The sequence below is a fragment of the Lethenteron reissneri genome, chromosome 14 (assembly GCF_015708825.2).
Source record: "Lethenteron reissneri isolate LAM-NWPU_2019-01 chromosome 14, ASM1570882v1, whole genome shotgun sequence".
Classification (NCBI taxonomy): domain Eukaryota; kingdom Metazoa; phylum Chordata; class Hyperoartia; order Petromyzontiformes; family Petromyzontidae; genus Lethenteron; species Lethenteron reissneri.
In genome coordinates this window covers 7,269,385-7,293,160 of record NC_083792.1, presented here as the reverse complement: position 1 = coordinate 7,293,160, position 23,776 = coordinate 7,269,385, and the positions used below count along the sequence as shown (strand labels likewise).

Genomic DNA, 23,776 nt, shown 5'->3' with positions numbered 1-23,776 from the left:
CTCTCCTCCACCACACACACCCTCTCCTCCACACACACCCCTCCTCCTCCACCACACACACCCTCTCCACCAACAACCCTCTCCTCCTCCACCACACCACACCCTCTCCACCAACACACCTCCTCCTCCACCACACACACCCCTCTCCCACCCAAACACCCTCTCCTCCTCCACCACACACACCCTCTCCACCAAACACCCTCTCCTCCTCCACCACACACACCCCCTCTCCACCAAACACCCTCCCTCCTCCACCACACACACCCTCCCTCCACCAAACACCCCTCCTCCTCCACCACACACACACCCTCTCCACCAAACACCCTCTCCTCCTCCACCACACACACCCTCTCTCCACCAAACACCCTCTCCTCCTCCACCACACACCCTCTCCACCAAACACCCTCTCCTCCTCCACCACACACACCCTCTCCACACAAACACCCTCTCCTCCTCCACCACCACACCTCTCCACCAAACACCCTCACCACACACAACCTCCTCCACCAAACACCCTCTCCTCCTCCACCACACACACACTCTCCTCCTCCACTGCCTCCCTCCCTCTCTCTGTCTCCCCCTCTCCCCCTCCATCTTCTGTCGGCTGTGTTTGTATAAACCAGTGCATGCGTGTGCACGCATGCGTGTGTGCGCGCACAAACGTACACACACGCACACATGCCACACGCGCGCGCACGCGCGCACACACAGTCTCACGTGACCGCCCCCATCTTCACTCCCGCACGTACGTGATTTTGTCGGGGTCAGAGGTGAAATCTGCAGCCCCGGTTTTGAAGAACACAAGCTGGCGACCTGGGGGCGGTGGGAGAGACGAGGGGGGAGCAGGGGGGAGCATGGGGGAGGCGGGGGGAGGGATACGCAGAGAGACAGAGATTAATGATGGGGAGGGAGGAGAGAGGGAGAGGGGGAGAGTGGTTGAGAGAGGGGGTCGGAGACTGAAATCTGCAGACGCATTCTTTCTGGCAGTGAATGTTTAAATTGAGTTGAAAGCCACGTGAGGGAGACAAAGGCGGTCAAGGCAGACACGTGCCTCCTGTGATTCACACACATGTGTGATCACAAATTTAAATACACACACACAAGCTTACATGCCATTTAAATACACACACAAAGACACTCTTTGTAACCATGAATGCCTCTTGGGGCAAGTGCTGTTAGCGAGCACCTATGAAGGCCGGGATAGCACACGAGGGGGTGGTGTGGCCAGCCCCACGCCCGGCCGCCTTTGTCTCCATCGTACTGATGTTTTTACACACCGCACCAGCTACTAATTTAAGGCTGAGTTGATCTAGGGGAGGGCCAGGACCACTTCAGATATTCGTCACCGATGTTGTCTGTGAGCAGGTTCGTAGCACAGGATGTATGTACATAAGTTGAACTTCTTTTGCAACGTACGTAGCCAACCGTGCTAATCGGAGGTGCGCTAACCACTACACAGGCACACACTTAATACACATATACAAACAAAGACGAAGATGCCCGTATAGCTTGAAGAATTGTTGAGGCAAGTGCTGTTAGCGAGCACCGCTGAAGGCTGGCATGGTGGTACAAGGCGGTGCTTAGCGCCACGCCCGACCGCCTTTGTCTCCTCAATTTTCATGTACCTGTCTGTGTGCATTCATGGGTATGCGTGTGTGTGTGTGTGACGCCCCCCACCAATCTGCCCATCTTAGACCCCTTTCACTTGTCCTGGTGAGCCCCCCATTCTCCCTCCAGCCCCCTCTCTGACCCCCGCCGGCGCGGCTCTCACCTGTCCAGGTGAGCGTGCCGGTGAGCACGAAGGCGCGGCAGGGCGCGTGGGCGCTGCACACGAGCGCGGCCTCGCCCGCGTCGTGCACCGACAGCAGGCACGCCGTGGGGTGGTACGAGGGCATGCAGCGGTAGTCGTGGCGCTCCGACACCGCCACGCCGCGCAACTCACGGTAGTCTGCGGGGGGGGGGGGGGGGGGACACGGTGGGGCGCGCGGGGGGGTTACGCACCGGAGCGGGGCGGCCGGAGAAGAAAGGGCAGAGCACGTGAGCGGCGGAAAGGGAAGTGATGGGGAAGAGGAACACAGCCAGCGAAGTGCAGGGATGGGGAGCAGAGGGTCAGACAGAGAAGGGCAGGGGGGTAGGAGATATTGCGGAAAGGAGAACCGAGTAGAAGATGAGTGGAGTTGGGAGGTGGGATAACAGGCCAAGGGGATAGGGAACCGGGGGAGGGGACACGGTGGCAAGTGATAGGGGGCAGGGGAGGGGTGAGGGGAGTTGAGAGAGCGGTGCGTGATTGCGAGGATCGATGTCCTGCACAGGTGTTTCTGTCATCAACAGCATCAGTCGCCGCCAACATCTCCATCATCATCAGACGAATTACAGTCACATCATCACCATTATCATCAACACCACCGTTGCATGTATGTTGAACTTCTTTCACACCGTACGTAGCCGACAGTGCTAACCACCATCACAACCACCTCATCATTATCAGCACCATCACCATCATCACCCTATTTATGTCACGTGTTCGAAGACCCCATGCCCAGCAAGGGGCAGGATCCTCCGGATCCCATCCCTCTGTGTCCCCTCAACCCCAAAGGGAGGGGGGAGGCAGGTCAGGGCTGGTCGTGGGGGAAGGGAGGGAGGGGGGCTTAAGGGGATTAAAGCGAAACTTCTCGCCCCTCCCCCCTCTACATCCCTACCCCCTCTGCTCCCCTCTCTGATTCCCTCTCTGCTCCCCCCCTCCCCTCTCTGCTCCCCCTCCCCTACCCCCTCCTCTCTGCTCCCCCCTCCCCTCTCTGCTCCCCCCTCCTCTCTGCTCCCCCCTCCTCTCTGCCCCCCTCCTCTCTGCTCCCCTCCCCTCTCTGTTCCCCCTCCCCCCTGCTCCCCCCTCCTATCTGCTCCCCCTCCTCTCTGCTCCCCTCTCCTCTCTGCTCCCCCCTCCTCTCTGCTCCCCCCTCCTCTCTGCTCCCCCCTCCTCTCTGCTCCCCCTCCTCTCTGCTCCCCTCTCCTCTCTGCTCCCCCCTCCTATCTGCTCCCCCTCCTCTCTGCTCCCCCCCTCCTCTCTGCTCCCCCCTCCTCTCTGCTCCCCCCTCCTCTCTGCCCCCCTCCCCTCTCTGCTCCCCTCCCCTCTCTGCTCCCCTCCCCTCTCTGCTCCCCCCCTCCTCTCTGCCCCCCCCTCCTCTCTGCTCCCCCTCCTCTCTGCTCCCCTCTCCTCTCTGCTCCCCTCTCCTCTCTGCTCCCCCTCCTCTCTGCACCCCCTCCTCTCTGCTCCCCCCTCCTCTCTGCTCCCCCTCCTCTCTGCTCCCCCCTCCTCTCTGAGCCCCCTCCTCTCTGCTCCCCCCTCCTCTCTCTGCTCTCCTCCCCTCCCCCTACACCCCTCCCCCTCCCGAGCACGGTTATTAGGCGCCCCGACCCCAACCCCTGACCCCAGGGGTCCCTGGACCCCTGTGAGTGCATTCCTGTGGCGAGCCGAGGGGTGTGTACACGTGTATGGGGTGTGTGTTCACTCGTTTGGGGTGTGTACACGTGTATGGGGTGTGTGTTCACTCGTTTGGGGGGTGTACACGTGTATGGGGTGTGTGTTCACTCGTGTGGGGTGTGTACACGTGTATGGGGTGTGTATGCACACGTGCTGTGTGTGCGAGTCCGTGGCTGAGAATGTGTGTGTGTTAGTACCTGTGCTCGCTAACAGCGCTTGCCCCAACAGTCTGTTAAGGCTATACGGGGGATCTTTGCTTTGTTAGTGCCTGGTGCAGTGCGTAAAAACACTTCCACTCGGGAGACAAAGGCGGTCGGGCGTGGTGCTGGCCACCCACCCCCTCGTGTGCCATTCCGGCCTTCATAGATGCTCGCTAACAGCACTTGCCCCAACAGTCTGTTAAGGCTGTACAGGGGATCTTTGTCTTTGCGGGTGAGCGAGTGAGAGAGTGTGTGGATGTGAGTACACACACGCCTCTCCCCACGTCGCCTTATCTCTCACGGGCACTCGTTAATACTTGACGTCGTGTGCCGGGTGTGTGGGGGAGGGGGTGGAAACATCTAATACGGGGCTGCTCCGACCACGTGACTCGACAACGCGAGTGGTGCTGCTGGAGGGACAGCACGCCTCGTGCATTCACTCACAATCTCACTTTCTCGCCCAATATCCACAGCATAGACATTATCTAAGTTCCAACGTGGGACGGGGGGGGCGATGGCCCCCACCCGTGCCCCCCCTCCCCCCATGCCCCCCCCCCCACCGTGACCCGTGCTGAGTAATGCTAATTGGGTCGTCAAGGCGCAGAGCGAGGGGGGGGGGCTGCCTTTGTGAGTGGGGGGGCAGAGGACGAGAGGCTCCCTTTGTGCGGCTCAATGCGAACACGACGTGAGGGTGGAGAGACCCCAGCCCCGCCCCTCATCCCCCTCCCACCCACACACCCACTCACCCCCTCCCTCACTCAACCCACCCACTCACCCCCTCCCTCACTCACTCAACCCACCCTTAAACTCATCCCCCCCACTCACGTGGAGGCGACAACAGCCAACGCAGTCGTCATACACACGCGTGCCCATACACAGTGAGTGAGCGGTGAGTGAGTGGGTGGTGAGTGAGTGGTGAGTGAGTGAGTGATGAGTTAGTGTGTGGTGAGTGAGTGATGAGTGAGTGTGTGGTGAGTGAGTGATGAGTGAGTGTGTGGTGAGTGAGTGGTGAGTGAGTGGTGAGTGAGTGAGTGAGTGGTGAGTGAGCGGTGAGTGGTGAGTGTGAGTGGTGAGTGAGTGTGAGTGGTGAGTGAGTGTGTGATGAGTGAGTGATGAGCGAGTGTGTGGTGAGTGAGTGATGAGTGAGTGAGTGATGAGTGAGTGATGAGTGAGTGAGTGATGAGCGAGTGTGTGGTGAGTGAGTGAGTGAGTGGTGAGGAGGAGTGGCTCACCCGTGGTGAGCTGCTGGCTGTGGTTGGAGCGGTAGGTGCCGTGCTGGTACTGGTGCAGCACCGACTCCATGCGGCTCAGAGTCTCGTCCACTCCCACCCGCAGCTCCCCTGGGCCACGCCACACCTCGTCATCATCACCTCGTCACCACCCCCCTCGTCAACACACCTCATCAACTCACCCCGTCAACACCCTCCTCGTCATCACCCTCCTCGTCATCACCCTCGTCATCACCTCGTCATCACCCCCCTCGTCATCACCTCGTCACACTCTCCTCACCAACACACACCTCGTCACCACCCTCGTTACCTCACCTCGTCACCACCCCCCTCGTTACCTCACCTCGTCACCACCCCCCTCGTTACCTCACCTCGTCATCACCCCCCTCGTTACCTCACCTCGTCATCACCCCCCTCGTTACCTCACCTCGTCACCACCCCCCTCGTTACCTCACCTCGTCACCACCCCCCTCGTTACCTCACCTCGTCATCACCCCCCTCGTTACCTCACCTCGTCATCACCCCCCTCGTTACCTCACCTCGTCACCACCCCCCTCGTTACCTCACCTCGTCACCACCCCCCTCGTTACCTCACCTCGTCACCACCCCCCTCGTTACCTCACCTCGTCATCACCCTCCTCGTCAGCTCACCTCGTCACCACATGCATCTTTATCTCACCTCACCAACACACAGCTCGTTGGTTAACATCACCACACAGCTCGTGAGCTCACGAACCTCACCACGCCGTACTTCATGAACACACGTCGTCACACATTGTTCACTCACCTCATTAGCACGCATTTAACGCACCCACACTTACACTTCGTTAACACACAACATGAACACACATACCTTCTGAACACACATTGTTAAAACACCTCGTTAACACACGTACATGCTTAACACACTAACACTCACAAATACCAGTCACCCATGCAGATACCCAGGAACAAAGATCCCCCGTGTAGCCTTTAACAGACTTGGGGCAAGTGCTGTTAGCGAGTAGCACCTATGAAGGCCGGCACGGCACACGAGGGGGTGGGTGGCCAGCATCACGCCCGGCCGCCTTTGTCTCCCCAGTGGCGATGTTTGAATACCACACCAAGTACTGTACTCATTTTGAGGCTGAGTCGACCTAGGAGAGGCCCAGGACCGGTTCAGATAATCGTCACTGGTGTTGGCCGTGAGCGGGAATCGAACCCAAGTGCCCAAGCACCTTGTCACCCCCCCTCACCCCCCCCCCCGTCACCCCGCCCTGTCACCCCCCCCCTCACCACCCCGTTACCCCCCCCGTCACCCCCCCCCTCACCACCCAACCCGTCACCGCCCCCCTCACCACCCCCGTCACCCCCCCCCAGCATCCCCCCGTCACCCCCCCCCGTCACCCCGCCCCGTCATCACCCCCCTTGGCACCCCCTCCTCACCGGTCGCGTTGACGATGTCGTTGAGCTGGGATCTCAGGCCGGCGGGGGCGCTGTGGGGGAGGAGGTAGGTGAAGAAGTACCTGCAAGAGCCACGGGTACTCGCTCAGATACTCACCCAGATACTCACTCAGATACTCACCCAGGTACTCACTGAGATAATCACACAGATACTCAACCATACAAGCACTCACCCCAGCATTGACTAACTAAGCCATTCACCCATGACTCTGCTGGTCACTCACCCCTTCGCTCATCCATACACTCACCCTGCCACTCACCACCCTGTCGCCCACCTGTACACTCAACTCATCGCTTACCCCATCACTCACCTGTGCACTCATGGTATCGCTCACCTGTACACTCACCGCGACGCTCACCACCCGACCCCCCCGCACCCTCACCACGACGCTCACCCCCGGCACCCTCACCACGCCACACACCCGCACACTCACCACGCCACACCCTCGCCGCTCCGCTCACCTGTACGCGTTGTAGAGGTTGCGCTTCTCGTTGAGGCCCGCGCACGTCCTGGTGCGGGGGCAGCAGGGGAGCGTGAAGTTCCTCGCGGGGAAGTGGAGGAAGCACGGCGGGGGGCCCCCCCGCGGCCCCCCCCGCGGCCCCCCCCGCGGCACCCCCGCGCCACCGGCAGGGGGGGTCTCCGGCGCCCGCGTCGTCCAGGTCGCTGGCCTTGAGCTCCCCATCGCGCAGCACGAACTGGCGCGGGCGGAAGTCGAGGAGCGCGACGGGGCCCAGCGGGGAGTGGGCGAGGTAGTGGAGCAGCCTCGTCAGGCTCAAGCAGATCTACTCGCACGCACGCACACACACAAGGGTGGTCACACACACACGCAAGGGCGGTCACACACACAGACAAGGGTGGTCACACACACACACACAAGGGCGGTCACACACACACACAAGGGTGGTCACACACACACAAGGGCAGTCACGCACACACACACACACGCACACACACACACACAAGGGTGGTCACACACACACAAGGGTGGTCACACACACACACAAGGGTGGTCACACACACACACAAGGGCGGTCACGCACACACACGCACACACGCACACACACGCACACACACACATGCACACACACACAAGGGCGGTCACGCACACACACAAACAAGGGCAGTCACACACACACACAAGGGCGGTCACACACACACACAAGGGTGGTCACACACACACACAAGGGCGGTCACACACACACACAAGGGCGGTCACACACACACACACAAGGGCAGTCACACACACACACAAGGGCGGTCACGCACACACACACAAGGGCGGTCACACACACAAGGGCGGTCACACACACACACAAGGGCGGTCACACACACACACACAAGGGCGGTCACACACACACACAAGGGCGGTCACGCACACACACGCACACATGCACACGCACACACACACATGCACACACACACAAGGGCGGTCACGCACACACACACACACACACAAGGGCGGTCACACACACACACAAGGGCGGTCACACACGCACACAAGGGTGGTCACACACACACACAAGGGCGGTCACACACACACACAAGGGCGGTCACACACACACACACACAAGGGCAGTCACACACACACACGGGCGGTCACGCACACACACACAAGGGCAGTCACACACACAAGGGCGGTCACACACACACACACAAGGGCAGTCACACACACACACAAGGGCGGTCACGCACACACACACAAGGGCAGTCACACACACACACAAGGGCGGTCACACACACACACAAGGGCGGTCACGCACACACACACAAGAGCGGTCACACACACACACAAGGGTGGTCACACACACACACAAGGGCGGTCACACACACACACAAGGGCGGTCACACACACACACACACAAGGGCAGTCACACACACACACAAGGGCGGTCACACACAAACACACACAAGGGCGGTCACGCACACACACACAAGGGCGGTCACACACACACACAAGGGCGGTCACACACACACACAAGGGCGGTCACACACACAAGGGCGGTCACACACACACACAAGGGCGGTCACACACACACACACAAGGGCAGTCACACACACACACAAGGGCGGTCACGCACACAGCTAGTCACGGAGGTATTCATGCAGATAGTCACACACATAGCTAATGACACACAGGTAGTCACACACACAGGTAGTCACACACACAGGTAGACACACACAGCTAGTGACACACACAGGTAGTCACACACACAGGTAGCCACACACACAGGTAGTCACACACACAGGTAGTGACACACACAGGTAGACACACACAGGTAGTCACACACACAGTCACACAGGTAGTCACACACATAGCTAATGACACACAGGTAGTCACACACACAGGTAGTCACACACACAGGTAGTGACACACAGGTAGACACACAGGTAGTCACACACACACAGTCACACAGGTAGTCACACACACAGCTAGCCACACATAGGTAGTCACACACACAGCTAGTCACACACACAGTTAGACACACACCGGTAGTCACACACACACAGGTAGTCACACACACAGGTAGACACACACACAGGTAGACACACACACAGCTAGTCACACACACAGGTAGTCACACACACAGTCACACAGCTAGTCACACAGCTAGTCACACACACAGTCACACACACAGTCACACACACAGGTAGTCACACACACAGGTAGTCACACACAGGTGGGCACAGAGGTAGTCACGTGGCTCGGACCCGGAATCGCTCCTCCCACGACGTCTGCAGGAGCTGGATCATCTCGAGTGGAGAGCCGAGCTCCGTGATGGCCGTGAGCGAGTCCGAGACGTCGTTACTCTCCCGGTAGCAGTGTCCGTACAGCTACAACAACAACAACATCATCAGCGTCAACAACCTCATCGTTATCATCAACATCGTCATCGTCGTGAGCGAGTCCGAGACTTCGTTACCCTCCCGGTAGCAGTGTCCACTCCACAACAACACGCCATGCACATCCTGGGTCAGCGGCTCCTAGGATGACCCAGGTTGTGCAGTGTATAAAAAAACCCATCAAATCCGGGGAGACAAAGGCGGCCGGGTATGTTTATCAGGAACATGCTGTCCTTAATAGGTGCTCCTCAACAGCACTTGCCCTCGCAATCTATTAAAGGCGAATATGGGGGGTCACCGCCTTTGTTTACATGTGCATGGTGTTTAAATTAGATACAGTACGTGTGTACACGTGTCGTTCCTCACACTCTCTCCTCCTCGTCAGTCACGAGTCTCTCTGCTGGAGGAGCAGCGGGGAGTTGGGGGGGGAGTTGCCTCTCAGCAGGAGCGCGAGACATTCCGAGCGCGTCTCATCGCTGCTGCTGCTGCCTGCCTCACCACTCCCCGAGACTCCCCGAGACCCCTGGAGTCTGCACGAGACTCAGCAACCCTGCATTGCTCCACGCTCACCTCCCTGCCTCTCTCTTCACATCTTCCCCTTCCTGCCTCCCCCGTCTCCCTAGCTCTCCCCATGGAGGCTAGTAACGGACTGTGAGCGTGAGGTCACGTGTGCATGTTCGCTTGTGAATTACGTGCGCGTGTTCACGTGTGTGTGCGCGCGCGCACGTATGCACATCTCGTTATGTTCGTGCGTAACGTTACATCGTGGGATCTCTATCATTTGTATGTTCATATGTTCACATGCGTGCCTCTGAGACCGTTTCCATCTCAGCAGCCCGCGACCACCGCTCAACAGCGTTGCAGCACCGCGCGGTTCATAGGCTGCGGTAAACCTCCTCGTTCTTCGCCGTGGGATGTTGAAGGCGGTAAGAATGCGCGCCCGCTCCATCTGGAACACCTCCGCCAAGAAGGGTTTCTGTGGAGGTCTCGACTGGGAACCCCGGTGCAGCCATAACAGCTGCGCGAGTCGCAGTCCTGAATCTTAGCCATTCTCCCTTGGCAGCGGGTCGATGCCAACTACCTGCAAGCCATGATAACATCATTGCTTACGACAATTCAACAGTTATCTGAGACCAGGTGTTTGTGAGTTTTGAATGGGGTCCAGGGTGGATGCCCCACCCCCACAGTGGAAGATTGACAGGCGCATCATCTTATAGACAACAAACCGATGGTCGGTGGATAGATCAGCTCCATGACAGATTTTGGTGTGAAGGCCATGGCCAGCAGATGTTCTTGCTTGGGACTCCGCATGCACGCAAGGCGCTGTAATGGATGTGTCAATGGGCGAACGGTTCGTTGGTGCTCACAAGCCCATGGGTTGCACAGAAATCAAGCAGCCTCGTACCTTTGCTTAATGGGCCGATCTGGCTCAATAACAGTCAAGTGCCCGAGTCCCGATTAAACTCGTAAACTCGGGGGGGGGGGGGGGGGGCATTAACTTTACCCAATAAGCTGACTCGATATCACGTGGACACTTTAGCCGAGGCTCGGGAAAGGGGTCAGACAGACTCTGAGTCATCACCAGCCTTGCCTGCATCCCTCCACAGACGGTGAGGACGTAGGCAACCACCACCACCACCACCATTCCTCCCGTTGATGCGGAGGCGAGCCAACAATGGCCTGGGACTCGTGGCCTCCCACACACCCATTCATTATTGTATTCAGAAGGCACACTCCCTGTTGTTTGATGTCATCCTGGCCCGAATGGAGGACCGTCCATTCCTCTTGTGACAGCACCACTGGATCCCAGGCAGCAAGCGTTAACGCGTCCCACCGGAGATCGCCGTGAAGAGGTGGATCCAGCCTTACCATCAGACGCACCAAATCAGAGCGAATCTCTGGGTACTTTGTGTGAACAAACACTCCACGCTGACCAGCTTGCCAAGAGTACCGGGGGGGAGGGGAGGGGACAGTGTTGCTCATGGCCAGCTCTGATAAGGCGAAAGAGGTTTCATTCCGAATGGAGTCGAGCAGCATTATCTTGTCAATGGCTACATAATGCTATCAGGAAGTCTGTAGCTCCACATGAAGCTCCGGGGCATCTCAGCCACACTCTTACCCCCTCTTATTTATGCTTGTGAAATGTGGTCGCCTTTAAAAATAAAATGTGCGCTGGCCTGAAACACTTCGGCTGACCTGCCTTCAAGCTATCCTGGGTTTAACCAAACTGAATTGTGTGAGGAGCTCACGATCCCATCAGTGAGCTCCTCTGGCAGGCGAGGCTGCGTTGGCTGGGTCATGTAGCCCACATGCCCAGCCACCGCATGCCCAAGCTGTTTCTGTTATGCTACCCAGAGGAGGCTTAAACGGGTGCGGGACGTGCAAGAGAAGGATGGGCTCATGTAGTACAGGAGGATGTGGAGCTAATGGAACTTGCCGATGACTGGTACAAGCGGTATTCAAGATGGACCTCTGTGGAGGAGGCTTGTGAAGGACGCCACTGAGCAGTTGGAGTGAGTCGCCCTCCAACAAGGTCCCGTGACCTCCTGGCAGTGAGCTTTCCACACTTAACGTGGCCTCAGTCCACCTATTCTTGCAAAAGCACTTTGTGGCGAATGGTGGCTACTGTTATATATCTTTGTCTTTGTGTGTTAGAGGCCGACCCAAATTCGGTTTCGGCACCGAAAGTTGGCAAATGGCCTCTTTCGGCATACTTTCGGTTTCGGCCGAAAGTCAATTTTTTACTTTCGGTCTGGTTTCGGTTTCGGCCGAAACTGATACTCTATTGACTTTCGGTGGTCATCAACCGAAGATCTATTTTTAAAATATAACGCTAGTGCTACGTCTATCACTCTGCCTATCGGCCGGTCAGTCGGCGCTAGGCAATCCTATGCGATAGGCTGCAAACACACACAGGTCAGCAGCAGCAGCTTGGGAGCGAGGTTACAGCCGCAACCATGGTCTGCTAATGTATATACGACCGGTCAACAGACGGCAGCCTGACTGGCTGAATGCGGAAAAACTGTTGTTTCTTAACTACAACATTCGTTTGTTTGGATATAATTACTCAGTAAGTAACACCTAAAGATTTGATATTAAGCGACTCTTAACTGCAGGCTCTCAATGATTAGTTCTAGATTTATTTTTAATTAAAGTAGCATTGCATCATGACATATTTAATAAATCTTGTATTCGGTAACTTCGGTTATATACCTTTCTGTTTCGGTCTCGGTCGAAAGTGTAGTTTAACTTTCGGTTTCGGTTTCGGCCGAAAGTAAAATTTTTACTTTTCGGTTCAGATTCGGTCGACCTCTCGTCTGTGTCTATGTGTATCTGTGTGCGAGTGTGACTTTACGTGTGAATGTTGATGGGTGTGTATCTACGAGCATGCGTGTACGTGAGAATGTATCCATGAGTATGTGTGTGTATCTTGGTATCTATGTGTATCTGTGTGCGAGTGTGACTTCACGTGTGAATGTCGATGGGCGTGTATCTACGAGCTTGTGTGTACGTGAGAATATATCCATGAGTATGTGTGTGTATCTTGGTATCTATGTGTATCTGTGTCTTTTGTATCAGTGTGTGTGTCAATGAGTGGGGGGCGGTAGTGCAGCGGTTAGCGCTATGCTGCGCTACGAACCCAGCGACCCGAGTTCGATTCTCGTTCACGGCCAACACTAGTGACGATTATCTGTACCGATCTTGGGCCTCCCCTAGGCCGACTCAGCCTTAAATGAGTACCTGGTGCGGTGTGTAAAACATCACTGAGGACACAAAGTGGCCGGCCGTAGTGCTGGGCCCCCACCCGCTTGTTGTGCCGTTCCGGCCTTCGTGCGTGTTCACGAACAGCCAGAGGTCGCAACCGGGTACCCGATACCCGTACCCTACCCGATACCCGGCTACCCGTACCCGGCCGGGTACGGGTACGGGTAGCCGTTTGCGACCCTGGTGCGGCCGAGTACGGGTAGGCCGTGAGTCACTGGTGAGTAACCATTTGTCACTCATTTGGGGTAGGGTACGGGTAGGGAACGGGTACCCGTACCCGGCCGGGTATGGGTACCCATTTGCAACCCTGGTGCGGCCGGGTACGAGTACGGCTAAGGAATCAAACCCCGTTTGCGACCTCTGCGAACAGCACTTGCCCTAACAGTCCGTTGAAGGCTACACATGGAATGGGATCTTTGCCTATGAGTATGTGTGCGCATCTCTGAGTATATATGTGTGAGTGTGTGTGTCTGTGTATGAGTATGTGTTTATCCGTGTGTGTGTGTATGAGTGTGTATGAGTATCTGTGTACGAGTGTATCTGTGTGTATGAGTGTGCGTGTATATATGTGAGTGTGCATGAGTATGTGTGTATGTATCTAATCGACTTAGCCTCAATTGAGTACCTTATGAGGTGTGTAAGCATCGCCACTAGGGAGACAAAGCCGGCCGGGCGTGGTGCTGGCCACCCCCTGGTGTACCGTGCCGGTCTTCATAGGTGCTCGCGAATAGCACTTGCCCCTACAGTCTGTTAAGGCTATACGGGGGATCTTTGTCTTTGTATGTGCATCTGAGTGAGTCTGTGTGTGAGTCTGTGTGTGTGTGAGAGTATTTGTGTGTGAGTCTGTGTGTATGTGTGTGAGTCTGTGTGTGTGAGTATTTTGTGTGTGTCTGTGTGTGTCTGTGTCTGTGTGTGTGTCTGTGTGAGTTTGTGTGTGTGTCTGTGTGTGTGAGTCTGTGTGTGTATGAGAGTATTTGTGTGTGAGTGTGTGTGAGTCTGTGTGTGTGTCTGTGTGTGTGTCTGTGTGTGTGTCTGTGTGAGTGTGTATGAGTCTGTGTGTGTGAGTCTGTGTATGAGAGTATTTGTGTGAGTCTGTGTGTGTGTGAGTCTGTGTGTGTCTGTGTGTGTGTCTGTGTGAGTCTGTGTGTGAGTCTGTGTGTGTGAGTCTGTGTATGAGAGTATTTGTGTGAGTCTGTGTGTGTGAGAGGGAGTATTTGTGTGTGAGTGTGTGTGAGTCTGTGTGTGTGTCTGTGTGTGTGTCTGTGTGTGTGTCTGTGTGAGTCTGTGTGTGAGTCTGTGTGTGTGAGTCTGTGTATGAGAGTATTTGTGTGAGTCTGTGTGTGTGAGAGGGAGTATTTGTGTGTCTGTGTGTGAGTCTGAGTTCAGGTTACATCCCACGCTCGGGTTTCGTGAACTAAAGTCCAGAAAGCCCCTCCCCTCGTGACCCCCCCATCCCCATCACAGCCCCTCCCCTCGTGACCCCCCATCCCCATCACAGCCCCTCCCCTCGTGACCCCCATCCCCATCACAGCCCCTCCCTCGTGACCCCCCATCACAGCCCCTCCCCTCGTGACCCCCCATCCCCATCACAGCCCCTCCCCTCGTGACCCCCCATCCCCATCACAGCCCCTCCCCTCGTGACCCCCCCATCACAGCCCCTCCCCTCGTGACCCCCCCATCCCCATCACAGCCCCTCCCCTCGTGACCCCCCATCCCCATCACAGCCCCTCCCCTCGTGACCCCCATCCCCATCACAGCCCCTCCCCTCGTGACCCCCCATCACAGCCCCTCCCCTCGTGACCCCCCATCCCCATCACAGCCCCTCCCCTCGTGACCCCATCCCCATCACAGCCCTCCCCTCGTGACCCCCCATCCCCATCACAGCCCCTCCCCTCGCGACCCCCCATCCCTATCACAGCCCCTCCCCTCGTGACCCCCCATCCCCATCACAGCCCCTCCCCTCGCGACCCCCCCATCCCCATCACAGCCCCTCCCCTCGTGACCCCCCATCACAGCCCCTCCCCTCGTCACCCCCCATCACAGCCCCTCCCCTCGCGACCCCCCATCCCCATCACAGCCCCTCCCCTCGCGACCCCCCATTCCCATCACAGCCCCTCCCCTCGTGACCCCCCATCCCTATCACAGCCCCTCCCCCCTCACCGCTGCTCCTGACGATACCCAGACTCCGGAAACCCCACACAGCCCTCACCACTCCCTCACCCTGCCCCTCACCACTCCCTCACCCTGCCCCTCACCACTCCCTCACCCAGCCCCTCACCACTCCCTCACCCAGCCCCTCACCACTCCCTCACCACTCCCTCACCCTGCCCCTCACCACTCCCTCACCCAGCCCCTCACCACTCCCTCACCACTCCCTCACCCTTCCCCTCACCACTCCCTCACCCTTCCCCTCACCACTCACCACTCCCTCACCCTGCCCCTCACCACTCCCTCACCCTGCCCCTCACCACTCACCACTCCCTCACCCTGCCCCTCACCACTCACCACTCCCTCACCCAGCCCCTCACCACTCCCTCACCACTCCCTCACCCTGTCCCTCACCACTCCCTCACCCTGCCCCTCACCACTCCCTCACCCTGCCCCTCACCACTCCCTCACCCAGCCCCTCACCACTCCCTCACCCCTGCCCCTCACCACTCACCACTCCCTCACCCAGCCCCTCACCACTCCCTCACCCAGCCCCTCACCACTCCCTCACCCTGCCCCTCACCACTCCCTCACCCAGCCCCTCACCACTCCCTCACCACTCCCTCACCCTGCCCCTCACCACTCACCACTCCCTCACCCTGCCCCTCACCACTCCCTCACCCTGCCCCTCACCACTCACCACTCCCTCACCCTGCCCCTCACCACTCACCACTCCCTCACCCAGCCCCTCCCCGCTCCCTCACCACTCCCTCCCCCTGCCCCTCACCACTCACCACTCCCTCACCCTGCCCCTCACCACTCCCTCACCCTGCCCCTCACCACTCACCACTCCCTCACCCAGCCCCTCACCACTCCCTCACCACTCCCTCACCCTGCCCCTCACCACTCACCACTCCCTCACCCTGCCCCTCACCACTCCTTCACACTGCCCCTCACCACTCCCTCACCACTCCCTCACCCTGCCCCTCACCACTCACCACTCCCTCACCCAGCCTCTCACCACTCCTTCACCCATGCACCTCACCACTCCCTCACCCAGCCTCTCAGCACTCCCTCACCACTCCCTCACCCTGCCCTCACCCTGCCCCTCACCACTCCCTCACCACTCCCTCACCCAGCCCCTCACCACTCCCTCACCCTGCCCCTCACCACTCCCTCACCCAGCCCCTCACCACTACCTCACCCTGCCCCTCACCACTCCCTCACCCTGCCCCTCACCACTCACCACTCCCTAACCCAGCCCCTCACCACTCCCTCACCCTGCCCCTCACCACTCACCACTCCCTCACCCAGCCCCTCACCACTCCCTCACCACTCCCTCCACCCTGCCCCTCACCACTCACCACTCCCTCACCCAGCCTCTCACCACTCCTTCAACCCTGCCCCTCACCACCTCCTCACCCAGCCTCTCGCCACTCCCTCACCCTGCCCCTCACCACTACCTCACCCTGCCCCTCACCACTACCTCACCCTGCCCTCACCACTCCCTCACCCTGCCCCTCACCACTCACCACTCCCTCACCCTGCCCCTCACCACTACCTCACCCTGCCCCTCACCACTCCCTCACCCTGCCCCTCACCACTGACCACTCCCTCACCCAGCCCCTCACCACTACCTCACCCTGCCCCTCACCACTCCCTCACCCTGCCCCTCACCACTCACCACTCCCTCACCCAGCCCCTCACCACTCCCTCACCCAGCCCCTCACCACTCCCTCACCCTGCCCCTCACCACTCCCTCACCCTGCCCCTCACCACTCCCCTCACCCAGCCTCTCACCACTACCTCACCCTGCCCCTCACCACTACCTCACCCTGCCCCTCACCACTACCTCACCCTGCCCCTCACCACTCCCTCACCCTGCCCCTCACCACTCACCACTCCCTCACCCAGCCCCTCACCACTACCTCACCCTGCCCCTCACCACTCCCTCACCCTGCCCTCACCCACTCACCACTCCCTCACCCAGCCCCTCACCACTACCTCACCCTGCCCCTCACCACTCCCTCACCCTGCCCCTCACCACTCACCACTCCCTCACCCAGCCCCTCACCACTCCCTCACCCAGCCCCTCACCACTCCCTTACCCAGCCCTTCACCACTCCCTCACCCTGCCCCTCACCACTCACACCTCGCTCACCACTCACATCTCCCTCACCACTCCCTCGCCATTAACACCTCGCTCACCACTCACACCCCTCTCACCCTGCTCACATTAACCTCCTCCAGTACCCACCAATTCCTCACCTTCCCTTGAACGCGTCCGACTGCATTTGACCTCACACTCATTATATACAGTACAGCCTCACACTCACCGCGTACTGTACACACCGTACTGTACACACCGTACTGTACACACGCTACCCCACAAGGCGCGAATGTGTACACACACATACAGTACACACACATACAGTACACACACACACCTCACACATACACACATCGTGCACATACACCCAGTAGACACACCACACACACCGTACACACACACATCATACACATCACACACACGTACACACACACGTACACACCACACCCACGTACACACACACGTACACACACACACCGTACACGCATCGTACACACACATTGTACACATACACACACATCTTACACACACCGTACACACACACATCGTACACACATCGTATACACACACGTACACACACACCACACACACACGTACACACACACCACACACACACGTACACACACACCACACACACACGTACACACACACACGTACACACACACCACACACACACGTACACACACACACCACACACGTACACACACACCACACACACACGTACACACACACCACACACACACGTACACACACACACGTACACACACACCACACACACACGTACACACACACCACACACACGTACACACACACCACACACACGTACACACACACCACACACACGTACACACACACCACGTACACACATCGTACACACACACACATCTTACACACACACCACACACACACGTACACGTCACACACACGTACACAAACACACCACACACCGCACACGCGGTTGGGTGTGCACTGCTTGAGACGCACGTGGACGCACACAAAGACAAAGAAGATCTCCCCGCCGTAGCCTCAGCTGCCTGTCGGGGCAAGTGCTGTTTGCGGGCACCGACTACAGACGACACGGCACAACGAGGGCCAGCACCACACCCGGCCGCCTTTGTCTCCCCAGTGGCGACGTTTACCCAAAGCGCCGGGCAGCCGTCTACAGCGAAGTCGCCACTGATGGTGGCCGTGGCCCGCTGGGTTCGTGGCGCAGTGCGCTAACCACTGCGCCACCGCTCCCCACTCGCACGCACAACAACAAAGAGTGGACACAAAGCAACAACAACTCTCTACAAGATCCCCGCCGCTATAGGCGTCTAAACAGACTCTTGGGGCAGGTGATTGTTCAGCGAGCACCCTATGAACGGCACGCGAAGGGGTACGTGGCCAACAAGCACGTCCCGCCGCCTTTGTCTCCCCGGTGGCGATGTTTACACACCGCACTAGAGGGAACTAATTTAGGGCTGCGTCGACCTCGGGGGAGGACCAAGACCGAATTCAGAAAATCGTCACTGGTCGTGTTGGCCCGTGTGCGGGTTCGTGTGCAGCGTAGCGCTAATCGCTGCACTAACAACGACGCTCCCCACGCAGACACGCAGACACACGTGGAATCCACCCCCTCCCTCCCCCCCTCCTTGCCCTTCCCGCCCCCATATTTTCCATCATCTCGCCCGGCTCACATCATCTCATCATCATCGTTTATCTTCGTTATCATCATCATCGTCCGCTACGTGGGAGGTCGCCTCGGGGGCGGATTTTCCTCTTCCTCCCGCCCCTCCTCCTCCCATCACAGAATTCCGGCGAATCTCATCTCTCCTCGGTGTTCGAACAGCAACGATTTCACAGGCCTTTGTTAATCCACTGCTGGATCGAAGGCCTCCCCCACGATCTGCAAAACCACCCACATCGCTCTCGTGCACATGGACGTATCCGTTCGCTTAATCTCCGCGCTGGGGAATCCATCCAATTCCAGATCCATAAATCCAAGATCCTCAATCTCAGACCCATCCAATCTCAGATGCATTCAATCCCGGGTCCGCATAACACCTCGCACCATAACCATCTGACATCACCCAAACTCAAGCCCAATGCCAATTACAGATCCATAATCCAATACCAAATCCATAGTGATCTCGTATCCATCAAATGCAAGACCCACATTAATCCCAGGGCAGGGTGGCACATCGGTAATGCGTGTGCCTCGCATCACTCCACTCGGGCACTTGTGTGGAGTTTGTATCTTCTTCCTACCATCGCAAAAGCGCCACACAGTGTAACCGGTATTAGCCAAACATCCTAAACTTCACAAATTACCTGCAAATCACTCAATTGGGATCACGGATAGCAACATCGCTCGCTACTGCGAATCACTTGGCAGGACCCTCCTGGAAAAAAAGTATTGGGACTCAGTGAGGCTTTTCTGTGTAAGTGAGCATCACAACAATAATAATATCACACCAGCCACCACAATTATCTGATGTCAAACGCAAACCCGAACCAATCTCACATCCATAAATTCAATCCCGGCTCCATAATGATCTCATCCATCAAACGCAAGTGGCAACATCGATCACAGTGTCCATTTACGATCTCACGCCCTTCAATACACACACACACGCAGCCTGTCCCACAAGCATGCTAACGACAGGCACATCAAGACGAGATCCGCCGTCAACCCCGCTCGCTCCACGCGTCGTCCTTCACGGGTCATTGTCCCCCAATGTTGCTCTGTGCGTCAAGGCCACGTCGCGCCATCATCCAAGGCCACTCATCGTGCGTGTGTACAACACGTGGCGTGTACAACACGTGCGCGCGTGTATACAACACGCGTGTACACAACACGTGGTGTATACGCGTGGTGTACACACGTGTTGTACACACACACGCGCACAGCGACACGGACGCGATGACATTCACACATGTACTCACGCGTACTCGCGTTTGTATCACGCGTATACACACACGCGTGTACTCACAACAAAGCAGGTGACGAAGGGTTAATGCGTTACAGTATGATGTGTGCACGGTGAGTGTGTGTGTGTACGATATGTCAGAAGCGTGTGTGTGATATTTATGTAGGTGTGTACATAAGGTACAGTGTGTAAGGTGTGTAAACGTACGACCAACACATATGACGACACTCATGGCTTTGATGGCATCTATGGTGATGGAGTGTAGTAGACTCCATGATGATGATGATGAATCATGTTGAGGATGCTGATGATGTTGATCATGTTGCAGATAAAGAGGAGCATGATGAAGGCGTGTATCACGATGGTGGTTAGAATGTTGCTAATGTTGAGGATGACGGTGATTGTAACGATGATTACAATAATGTTAATAACATTGCTGATGATAATGTATATGCTTTTGTTGATGTAGCTGTTGTTGATGATGGAGTTTGATGCTAATTATGTTTACAATAAAGCTACTGCTGATGCTGCTGTTTCTGCTGCTACCCCTGCTGATGATGCTGATGACGATCATGATTATGGAACTGCTGCTACTACTACTGCTGATACTAATGTCTGCTGATGACGCTACAGATGATGATGGTTATTCTACATCTGCTACAACTGCTTCAGCAGACTCATTCTGCTGCTGTTGCTGATTATGATGATGCTACCGTTGCTGCCGATGACGATGATTCTGCCGATGGATGACGATGATTCTGCCGATGGATGACGATGATTCTGCCGATGGATGTAGATGATTCAGCCGATGCCAGCACGCCTCACCCGCACGACGTTGGGATGCCTCAGTCGACCCAGGATGGTCATCTCCTTCAGCAGCTTGGCCGCCGCGAGCCGGTAGCATCCGTCCGGGTCACCAAACTCCTTCACGCATGTCGCCATATCGTGGCCTCCCAAATCCACCGTCTTCAGCGCCACGGGTCCCCTCCAGCCCGAGGGTGACCCCGAGGGGGGCCCCAGCACCGCCTTGTACACGGCCTTCGTGTACCCGCTGCCCAGATACTGGAGGCCAGACACGGTGGCCAAATCGGCGCAACCCAGGGACCTGGGTTCCTCGGGGTCACCAGCTTTGGTGGCGGCGGCGGCGGCGGAGGCCGTGGTGGCGACGGAGAGGGGGGACCCCCCCCGCCTCGACAGGTGGCGGTAGCCCCCCGTCTCCATGAGGCGGCGGTCCGAGACGCGCCCGCCGCCCCACGGGGAGCCCCCCGCGTGGAGAGCCCGGAGGCGGCTCACCTCGGCGTGCCGCGCGCGGATGAGGCGGCTCAGCTCGGCGTGGCCGCCCCCCGTGCCCCCGAGGGCGCGCACCCCCGCCCAGCGCGCCAGGGAGCGGAGCAGGCCCCTCCGCCGGGGGCCCCCCCGCGGCGCCGGGGGGCGGGGGCAGCATCCCCAGCTCCACGGTGTCAATCGCGTCCATCGTGTCCACGTTCCCGTGCCGGGGCTTGGCCGTGCGCGGCGCGTCCGTGTCTTCCATGGCGCCCGGGAGAAGCAGGAGGAAGACGTTGAGCAGCGAGATGAGGAACGGGGAGAGGCAGAGCGCGGAGAGCGCAGCCACGCGCCGCCGGCGGTGACGCATCCTCCTCCTGCGAGGCGCTCACAGACTCACGGCTGGAGGGGTTGGGGGGCTCTCACGGGGAGCCACCGGGAGCCACCGGGAGCCCCGAATCCCCACGCTCCTCCTCCTCCTGCTTCGCCCGGCTCGAATCTCGCTCGGGCTGCGTCACCTGAGACGCATGGCGGAGATCGTGGGGGGGGGGGGGCACAGGGAGAGAGAGAGGGGAGAGATGGGGAGAGAGAAGGGGGGGGGGGCACGGGAGAGAGAGACAGAGGGGAGAGACGCAGAGAGGAGAGACGGTATAACGGGAATACTCAGAGGGGGAGAGAGAGGGGGAGGGGAGACGGACGATATACGAGGAGAGAGAAGGGGGTGAGGATGATGAGGAGGAGAGGGGATTCCACGGTGTGAGGAGGTGAGAGAGAGAGAGAGAAGAGGGAGGTAGGAGAGAGGAGGTATTTTACACGTGGAGAGTGAGGGGAGAGAGAGAGAGAGAGGGGAGCCGATGATGCACGGGGGGTGGAGAGTAAGTGGAGAGTGGAGAGAGAGAGAGATGTTTACACGGGGAGAGAGAACGCGGGGATTGAGGGGCGAGAGGGAGGGAGGCGCTCGTCACAGACACCAGCGGTGAGGGTGGGGGTGAGGGTGGGGGTGAGGGTGGGGGTGAGGGTGGGGGTGAGGGTGGGGGAGAGGGTGGAGGTGGGGGTGGGGGTGAGGGTGAGGATGGGGGTGGGAGTGAGGGTGGGGGTCAGGGTGGGGGTGAGGGTGAGGATGGGGGGTGGGAGTGAGGGTGGGGGTCAGGGTGGGGGTGAGGGTGGGGGTCAGGGTGGGGGTGAGGGTGGGGGTGAGGGTGGGGGTGGGGGTGAGGGTGGGGGTGAGGGTGGGGGTGGGGGTGAGGGTGGGGGTGAGGGTGAGGGTGGGGGTGAGGGTGGGGGTGAGGGTGGGGGTGAGGGTGGATGTTTCGACTGGAGACTGTACTCGGCCTCGTCGCGGTAACGTCCCTCACCGCGGTGACGTGAGGAGGCACGTTCTTATTGACGCGGGCCCAGAGCCTCCATTGACAAACATGGCCAGACATTGCCCAGCAGGACACTCACTCCCCTGATCACCCAGCCACTCACCCAACCACTCACCCAGCCACTCAACCAGCCACTCACTTCCTGAACCAAACACTCACCTTCTCACCCACTCACTCACCCACTCAACCACTGGCTCAACCATTAATTCACCCAGCCACTCACCCAGCCATTCATTCACTCCCCTGCTCACCCAGCCACTCACCCAGCCACTCACCCAGCCACTCACCCCTTCGCCCATCTACTCACTCACCCACTCACTCACCCAGCCATCGGCTCAACCATTCATTCACCCAGCCACTCACCCAGCCACCCCACTCACCCCGTCTCCCACCCAGCAATGCCCTCCCTCCCTACCCCCCGTGTCGTTTAAACAGTTTACTCTGGCATCGGAGGCGGGGATTTAAACAGCCCCCCGAGCGGCGAGTAACGCGGCGAGTAACGTGCAGGGGTAACGCTGCAGGCGATGTAACGTGGAGGGGTAACGCCGCTGCAGGCAATGTAACGTGGACGGGTAACGCTGCAGGAGATGTAACGTGGAGGGGTAACGCTGCAGGAGATGTAACGTGGAGGGGTAACGCTGCAGGCGATGTAACGTGGAGGGGTAACGCTGCAGGAGATGTAACGTGGAGGGGTAACGCCGCTGCAGGCGATGTAACGTGGAGGGGTAACGCTGCAGGAGATGTAACGTGGAGGGGTAACGCCACTGCAGGCGATGTAACGTGGAGGGGTAACGCCGCTGCAGGCGATGTAATGTGGAGGGGTAACGCTGCAGGCGATGTAATGTGGAGGGGTAACGCCACTGCAGGCGATGTAACGTGGAGGGGTAACGCCGCTGCAGGCGATGTAATGTGGAGGGGTAACGCTGCAGGCGATGTAATGTGGAGGGGTAACGCTGCAGGCGATGTAACGTGGAGGGGTAACGCTGCAGGCGATGTAACGTGGAGGGGTAACGCTGCAG

The 23,776-nt window shown here is 58.3% G+C and overlaps 1 protein-coding gene across 1 annotated transcript; it reads right to left on the bottom strand.

Moving 5' to 3' along the window:
• Window positions 1-517: 517 nt before the first annotated feature.
• Window positions 518-22,147, bottom strand: LOC133342184 (extracellular tyrosine-protein kinase PKDCC-like). Its single transcript, XM_061551152.1, is given in 9 exon segments — window positions 518-813; window positions 1,772-1,948; window positions 4,911-5,018; window positions 6,333-6,412; window positions 6,813-6,943; window positions 6,945-7,133; window positions 9,061-9,183; window positions 20,953-21,525; window positions 21,527-22,147. Coding segments are annotated over 9 exon segments (1,695 nt in total). The 5' UTR covers window positions 21,761-22,147; the 3' UTR covers window positions 518-733.
• Between the last annotated feature and the right edge of the window lie 1,629 nt (window positions 22,148-23,776).